We start from the raw sequence: 8,540 nt of genomic DNA, 5'->3' as shown, positions 1-8,540 counted from the left end.
GTGAGTTCTTTTTTCATCCACCTACTCCAGACTTCACATATTTGACACTTGGCTCAAATTGGTATATCCTAATTTTTGCACATGGTAGTGGAGGAAAGTATCAAAATATAAAATGTAAGAAAATGAATGCAAAAAAAACCTTTTTTCCGGTGCGACAATGTGAGCAGTTTGTCTAGTATCACAATATTAGCTTTGATATTTTGCCTTATAATTAAGATAATTTATATTTTAATATAAATTAAAACAGTTTAATATATAGGCAGACAATAGAAATGGAATAACAACATTACAAAGACTCAAACCTCAGCCGAAAGAACCTTTCAATTCTTCCCTGCCTTTGAATCCAAATACACACAGTAAATAAATGTATTATAATCGCATCATACTTGTTTTTAGTAGTTGTGACTTTTGTGCACATAATTGTTATACTACTTCACAACTCCATTTCACTTACCCACTGCCGACTGCTCATTTGTATATATATTTGATTGAAACTGTTTTAACAAATCTTTAAGACGTGTAGTTGATTTGTTTAATCCATGCTCATTCACACATGGGTCAACTTGCTTTGAATGCCTCTCGAAAATGACTCCCTGATTTTTTGTTTCTTGAAAATATATGGCCGAAATTAAAAAGGTTGTTTCTGTTGACATAATTTGATCTCATGAAATCCGAAGCTTCTGCCTTAGAGAAGTCATAAATGATTTAAGTATATATTATGAAGATGTGCACATCTAATATTCTCAGCACGTTGTCAAGCATCGATTTGAGAGGTCTAGCGATGCTCAGACATCAACAATTTGCCAGAGTTGCAAATCCTGTAGGTGTCTCTGAGCATTCTAAATCGGCCTTGTTTGCTATTTGTTTCTTTATTAACATAAGATCTGTATTTATAGGGACCTATCATATAACAAAGAGATAACTGGATCTCTTCCTTCATCAATGAACAATTTGCAGAAGTTAACGAGCTTGTAAGCAAATCTTAACGGAAAAAATATTGTTGGAATCATTAGACAAGCAATGGAAAAAACCAAGGATTTATACAACCTCGAGCCAATTCTTGACCCTATAGTTGCTTCGTCTACGTCACCAAGAAGCGTAGAAAAGTTTATTGATTTGGCACTAAGTTGCGTTCACGAATCAGGTGCTAACCGACCAGTGAGTGAGGTAGTGAAAGATATAGAGAATATAATGGAATTGGCTGGTATGAATCCTAATACCGAATCTGCATCGACATCAGCAAGCTATGAAAGAGCAAGCAATGAGAGTCTGTTTACTTACAGTGGGGGTTACAGTCCCTCAAAAGTAGAACCCAATCAGTGTTGCTTAATATGTTCCAGTGCTCTGTGGTTCAAAAGAAATCGTTTTTCGGAACTAAGAGCATGAACACGAAGATTCGGGTGTAAATGTATAATTGGTGTACTCTTGAGATTTATTTCATGGGGTTGTTTTGTTTGATTTCTTGTATAATAATATCATTTTTTGAACATGTGTTTTCTGAAATGGATACATAAAGTCATCAAATACCATTCCACCTGCTCACGGTTTGGGTTAGATTTAGCAGTGGCTGATGAAGAACTGATGCAGTTGGAATGCCGCAATCTGTATTAGAATTCAATCATGAAATAATTACACTGTACCTTAGTGAAAGAACACCTAATTGATTTTATAATACTCTGTAATTTTTTTTAAATTTTTTTATAAAATAAAACCTTTGCAGTTTGTTAATTAATTTTAATTTAACTTAAGAAATAATAATAAACTAATCGGCTGCACCAACTTTTATACCAAGACTTATAATTCATCGTAGCAAATGCACCCAATATGAGACCAAAAATCCCTAAAAAAAAAGACCAAATTAACACTAACTAATTTATTAAAACCCAATCCATTGCAAGTAGTTCTTTGCCTTGGGAAAAAAATGCCGAACTGGTCAAAAGAAAGAAGCTCTCTTTGCGAACGGCTTTCTTGCAGTCAGAATAAATACAAACAAAAAAAACTAATCCTTGTGATGCATTGGTTATTGAAGTTAATTCTATGTTCCTAGTGAATTATTTTGAGTCAATCAAACTTATGCATCGTTCGGCCAATATCGTGGCACACTTTTGGTTTTTATGTATTGTAACTTGAGATTTACAACTTGATGTCATGAATGTTTAACTTAAAAAAAAAAAAGCTCTCCTTACGTGTGAATTACACAAAATAATAATTAATATTATTTTCAAAATTTGATACAGTGAATATGAAATAAAATACTTTGAAAACTATTTTTTTTAACAAAAAAATAAAAGGTGATGTGATTATTTTTTATATAGTGGTATGGTCAAGTGATTTCGGGTTCACTTTGTCGTTTCTCATCCTATATGGGAAATTCGTGGCGTATAAATGGTCTGAGCTTGAGCTTGACCTTAGCGGATGGTTTACACTGTGCCACGAGTTCATTACTATATCGAGCAAAAACATCGGGAAAACTTTTTAAAGAATACGAAACGGCAGAACAATTTTTTCAATGAAGGGTTCGAGAATCGTTGAAATGTAGTGAACTTGGTGGACCAATCAAGAATGTTGAGAAAATGAAAGAACAAGATGCATAGTAATCGTACATGGCATTCAAAGAAGCGTCCAAGTGTAGTTGCCTACTCATGAAAGCCATATCGACAGCTCCATCATTGTCACAGTCATTCCTGAGATTGACATGCAGTGAGTACAATTGTTCTTGCAAAATTGTGGCAAAAAAGAGTAAAGGATCCCAAACACCTCCTCCGAGGGTAACTCTCTTATCTCTCTTGTTTCTGGGTCTGTCTTAATATTTGTTCCTGTGTTTTGGTATTGGCTTGGATGTGTGTTTTAAATGAGGGCATGCAGCATAACCAAGAAATACTGAAAAGTTGCCGCAGAAGGTAAATTCTGTAAAGGCAGTTGCTTGACAGCATTTTTCCTTTGAAATGGGGAAAATCAAAATTTTAGTTGTTTTATATAGTTTGTAGGAATGGCATGTGTTGGAATGACATTCTAAAAGATCGAGCTTGGTTTGTTTGGGAATGCGAGAACTTCGTGATGACACAAAAGTTGATAGTGTGTACCCACTTGGGCCTTCGCATTCAACCTTGTAAGTGTAGCTAGTGCCGTAAAGACTACTATATATTGAAGATTAATGGATGACTGAGACGCCTGGTTAAAAATGACTTATACAAGATTCATATAATTTACTATGGCATGTCTTGCACTTGGCTAGAAAACTCACTTGAAAGGCAGCTTCTACATTTTGTCTGCACAGATAGTTTTGAGAAGCGCTGGTTTATATGAAGAAGTTAGACAACTAAATTCAAGAATAACTCATCTTATCCGTACTTTGGAAGTATTGAACCACTCTCAGCATTATTCTGAAGAACTGGAAAAGCTTTCCTGCAGTAATTTTTTGTGTTAGGACAAGTGATTCTATCGTCGCCTGGTTTTTAACAAGAAATGGGATTTTTCTAGCAGAGTTCTGATCCAACCCCTCCACGAATTACGACAAATGTGAAGCAGAATTTGCAGTTCCTAAGATTATGGAAGGTTACATAATATTCACACCTAAATTGTTTCGAATTTCCAGATCTAAAATTTCTTCTCTCTTATTAATCAAATGCTTTGAATTGAGAGACAATAGGAGTTTCAAAAGAGAAAATCTGACACGCCCAGGCCTGCAACTAGTTATCGCAGAAAGAGAGTGGAAAAGGAAGAAATGCCAGATGACAGGGAAATTTATCGAGATCCAACTTTATCCCTCTACCAGTAATGCTTTTACTGTTTGGTAGTTTTCCAGTTTGTCCAATGTAGAACATCTAAAGTTTAATAATTAGCTTAACCTTGTAACAGTACAAACCAGGGTTTAGACACAGCATTTCCTGTCTTACTCGTTGATGGTTATAATGTTTGTGGCTATTGGGCCAAGTTGAAGAAGCATTTCATGAATGGAAGACTTGATATTGCTCGCCAAAAGCTTGTTGATGAACTGGTAACATTTAGTATGCTAAGAGGTTTGTGCTTTGAATTTTTTTTATTCGTTGTAGCTATATGGTATCAATATCTTAGAAGTATTGTTCTTTTAAATTCTGGCTTCTCTAAATTTTTTTTAAGTATTCAAGCATGTAGTCTATAACTTGGATTTTCATTTTTATCTTTCGGAGCTTAGCATTGCCCTTCTGTTGCTCCCAATCTATTATGACCTTATCTTTTATGAAAATTATTATGTATTGTCTCTTCTACAGGCAGCATGCGAAGATCATTGATAATTGATTCACACCCAAAAAAACGAAGTTCGGTACTCTTACAAGTGATAAATTGTTGAGACTGATAAAAATATGCTTTCGATTTTCTACCAGAATATGCAATAATGCTTCTCAAAATATTTACTCGGGACAGTGTGGTGCGGCAATGAGTTGTATTCCTATGCAGATTATTTGGTAGTCAATAATGCAATAGCACTTCTGCATTTGTTGGCATAATCAATTTTATAGGAAAATGGATTAAATTTATTCCACTAGTCAATGAATCGAAATTTGTTCCACTCTAGGTGACAGAATCATTGATTTGAAATTTACAGTATCATATGGTAAACATTCGAATATATGGGAAGGAGAAAAATGATTTGCTGCATATATGTTTGTTTACATCTAGATTCTAACGTAATTCTTTTATTTATATTAATAATTTGGAGTTATTAGAAAAATATTCTACTCCATGTGTTCTTGTTTGCTTGCATGGGTACTATCTTATAGCCTATTTTGAAATGTCTACAGAGGTGAAAGTGGTGGTTGTATTTGATGCCATGATGTCTGGCCTACCAACACACAAAGAAACTTTCGCTGGGTATTCTTTTGTGAACTAAGATTTTACGGCCTAATTTCCTTGGAATTTTTATGGCTAATCTATTAAAATCAGAAAACCCTTGTTTTACTGCTGTTGAAATTCATTTTGTCTTATGTTACTGCATCATCTGGTTGCAATAATCGAATCTTTGGTTATATTGAGAGAAAATAAATGCATTTACGAATTAGATGTGCTCGTATGTTTATATATAATTTTGTGCAATTTTTTTCCTACACTAGTAAAATCTCTAACTACAGTTTGTGTTCGTGTATTGCATCCTCCGTTATTAAAGGATTAGTTTATCAAAGATCGAACACCTGGTTTGTTGTATAGGACTTTTATTTTACAAATTTAGCTCTCGGTGAATAGGTGACTCACCTAGAGCTAAAACTATTGTAAAGTTCTGATCAAACTTTATTTATTCATGAGCATGAAAAACCTATTGTTTTTTATTTATTGTGCCTCTTCATTTTTCGCTTGTGATTTCTTTCGTCAGTTCTACTTTGTTTCTTGCTGGATGATTTATCTGCTTGAATATCATAAATATTATAGGTAGTTTAATATTCTTTTCAGGATTGACTTGGTATTCTCGGCTGAAACATGTGCTGATTCATGGATTGAGAAAGAGGTGAGAGAACAAAACAAAACCTATGTAGATTCATAACCCATATTAAAACATACTTTTATCATAGAAAACAATGAATTGATGATGTACCTCTTCTTTCCTTTCCAGTTACTGATACTGTGAATTTATCAGTGGGGACCATATTAAACATTATTAATTAGAAACATTTTATGTGGTGAAATATTTGTTTGTGTAGAATTTTATAATTCCTTTGGCACACTTATCTCATGTCTCCTGTCTGCTACTTTAACGATTAATAGACTAAGGCAATTTTTTCCGTATATTCAAGAACTTGACTTCCTTTCCTGAAACAATAGTTATTTATTTTCTGTTATAATATTTCAGTGTTTACTTCAACTCGCTCGATGGCTTGCTTTTGTTTCTTATGATTAGGTTGTAGCATTGAGGGAGGATGGCTGTCCAAAAGTTTGGGTTGTGACATCTGATCGTTGTCAGCAGCATGCAGCTCATGGAGCGGTGTGTGATCTCTTTAACATTGTACACTAAACTCGTATGATGAATTTTATTATGTTCATAACTTAAAGGCTTCTTTTTTAAAAAAATCATTTACCTTACGGTTGGGATCTAGCATCTGTCTCTTATGGAGGACTTCCCCATTACTTACTTTGTGGAATATTGTGTTATAATTGAAGTAATTGCTGTATTTGGCAGTATGAAGTGTAAATCTCTCGTTGAAATTTGCTGTATTATTCTCTGGAAGTAAAGCTTGTTAGCAGTATACTGATAAAAAAATTATGTATTGGTTCTTTGAAAGTTTTGGCCCTGTATGGATTTTTTGTGTTACGGGGAAAGAAATTTGGAGAAACAGGTTTAGAAAATATTTTGTTGGAATAAGATTTGTGTTTTAGAGGAAGAGAATTTTTTTATTATAAATGTCTTATCTAATTGTGTAAAAAATTGTTCAGTGGTGTGTCGCATCAGAAGATAAAATTATTCTGAAGTCGTAAAATATAATCATAGAGAATTTTTTTTTAAAAGTAATAAGAGTTGAATATAAGAGGTCATGATTGTGTCAACAGATTTGAAAATCTCATGAAAATATATTTTGCAGAAAGAGATTGAAAATGGGATATTAAAGTTTGGATTCGTTCAAATGAAAAGGGAACGGTTTCCAGGAAACCAAACATGGCCGTTGTTTTCCTGCTAAAATCTTCAGTCATTCAGTCATTTTTGTCTCTTAACTATGCTCTTATTTTTTCTTACTTTATTATTAACCTGGCTGTTCTGCATATTCAATCTGAATCCTTGTTCGTTATCAGAAATTGATGTAAAATTACCAACAATTCGTCAGTTAAAGATCCACCCATTCCTTGTCTTATATATTGCCAATGATGTGATCTGCTGGTGTTTGCTTAATTCTCTGTAGAGTATACCCTTGTGTTTGCCTAACATGGATGTAGAAAAAGGTATCCGATCACTAGTCCTTTGTAGTAGATTAACCTGAGTTTAAATTGTGAACTATTTTTATAAAATCACTACAAACATTTTTCGCCAAGAATCTGATACACTCTTGCCATGATGAATTTCTTCAGGGAGCTTTTGTTTGGAGTTCTAAGGCGCTGGTTACGGAGGTAAATGCTATTAGCTGAAATCTTATACTTCTTGCTATTTCACAATGTTCTAGTTCTTATGGCCTAAGATGTCTGTTGTTTTTTCAACTTCTGATATTCTTGGTTTGGTATATTAAGGTCATCCCATAGATTTTCACATTGATAAAATCTCAGGATTCCCAAAGTGGTCATTCTGATACTCAAGGATCGATATCCTACCACAAACATTAAAGTTGCCAAGGAGATGCAAATGTTTTGCATTCTTTTGATGCTCTACGTGTTGTGCAGATTAAAGCTTCACAAAAGGAGGTTGAGCAGATGCTTCGAGAACATCGGTGTGTTACAAAGCTTCGCCTTTTATTTTCTTGTTTCTTTTGTTGGGTGCAAGACTGCCGAGACACTGACAGAAATATGCCACTTTAAGGAAGAATACGTGAACCGGCTTGGCAGTATCATCCTTACTGCTTAGATTTGTGTGTATATTATTCACATAAAAGAGACAGCTTAGGCTGGGATTCTAGAAAGGACTCCTAGCAGTAAATATAATAAATGAGGAAACGAAATGAAGTGGGGTCTAAAGGCTAAACCTCCTCTTTCGGAAAACGATCATAATGAACCATGAAAAGTCAATTAATGTGGTTGACATATAATTAACGTTGCCTTGCGGTTGAAAGAGGTTATGTTAGTTTGTCAACGATAAACTTAATGTCCCGAGTTGTATCCAACTTACGTGTCTACGAGAGCTATGGTCAGTAGATCAGGAGCCCTATATGGCATGCTTTACTGAGCCGGTGTATAATATATCGACGGAGCTCTGGAAAGAACCTTCGGAGGGCGACTCTTGCCTAGAATGTACATGGATATAGAAGGCTACTATTTTTTGTTTATGTAATCTTCAACAGGGCGTTATTTTGTTCCACGGCTTGATGAGAGTTGTTTCTTTCTTTGATAAGATCTTGTATCCATACTAACGTATTCATTTACTCTTCTTTTTGTGCAGATCAACTTCCATGGAAGGTAAACTGCTGAAGCACAATCTTGATTCGGAAGTAGTTGATGCTCTCAAGGATTTAAGGAACAAATTGTCTGAAAATGCATCCCCTACTTCACTTTGAGCCAACTTCTAAGTCATGTTTGTAACCATTGACATTTCTTTCACACGAAGATTGGTTTGATTTTGTTCATATATATTGTGTATTGCTTTGTGTCTACGGTTGGCGTTGATCATATATCTATATCTATATTATATTATTAAAATTGAAAAGCTTACAGGAACTAACTTTGTTATCATTTTATATTTTTTGATAAATAAAAATTATTCATTCTCTCTTATTACAAAAATACGTAGTTTTATCATCAATTTTATATATATAAAAACTCAATTTTATCTAAATATGATATTAATATTATATTTTTGTTTTTTTTTTTTAAATTTCAACACACATTTTTATTTTTATTTTTTTATTTCAACAATTGATATTTTAATCATCTCA

The 8,540-nt window shown here is 33.8% G+C and overlaps 1 protein-coding gene across 5 annotated transcripts; it reads left to right on the top strand.

Annotated features, from left to right (window-relative positions):
* The first annotated feature begins 2,352 nt into the window (after nt 1-2,352).
* On the top strand, nt 2,353-8,258 carry LOC142530954 (uncharacterized). 5 transcript variants are annotated; one of them, XR_012816185.1, is made up of 12 exons: nt 2,353-2,768; nt 3,484-3,555; nt 3,650-3,774; nt 3,859-4,019; nt 4,251-4,298; nt 4,782-4,851; nt 5,425-5,479; nt 5,870-5,953; nt 6,864-6,903; nt 7,030-7,068; nt 7,336-7,382; nt 8,048-8,258. XR_012816185.1 is itself a non-coding variant. In XM_075636901.1 (11 exons), exons 1-10 carry the CDS (start codon nt 2,604-2,606, stop codon nt 7,050-7,052), a joined length of 843 nt encoding a protein of 280 aa, XP_075493016.1. In that variant the 5' UTR covers nt 2,353-2,603; the 3' UTR covers nt 7,053-7,068; nt 7,222-7,382. The 5 variants fall into 5 exon arrangements, 3 of the variants coding, with proteins under 3 accessions (XP_075493016.1, XP_075493014.1, XP_075493015.1); XM_075636901.1 differs by lacking the exon at nt 8,048-8,258 and having other exon boundaries at nt 7,222-7,382; XM_075636899.1 differs by lacking the exon at nt 6,864-6,903 and having other exon boundaries at nt 2,355-2,768.
* The last annotated feature ends 282 nt before the right edge of the window (nt 8,259-8,540 follow it).

This window comes from Primulina tabacum, chromosome 17, assembly GCF_025594145.1.
Source record: "Primulina tabacum isolate GXHZ01 chromosome 17, ASM2559414v2, whole genome shotgun sequence".
NCBI lineage: Eukaryota > Viridiplantae > Streptophyta > Magnoliopsida > Lamiales > Gesneriaceae > Primulina > Primulina tabacum.
This window is presented reverse-complemented; position numbering and strand designations above follow the sequence as displayed.

What these genes read in the sequence shown, in the direction of transcription:
- LOC142530954 (XM_075636899.1), top strand. Translation starts at nt 2,604, where the DNA reads ATGGCATTCAAAGAAGCGTCCAAGTGTAGTTGCCTACTCATGAAAGCC. An exon ending in AGCATGCAGCTCATGGAGCG is followed by an intron (nt 5,954 to 7,029) that starts GTGTGTGATCTC and finishes GAATTTCTTCAG; the next exon opens with GGAGCTTTTGTTTGGAGTTC. An exon ending in CTAAGGCGCTGGTTACGGAG is followed by an intron (nt 7,069 to 7,335) that starts GTAAATGCTATT and finishes CGTGTTGTGCAG; the next exon opens with ATTAAAGCTTCACAAAAGGA.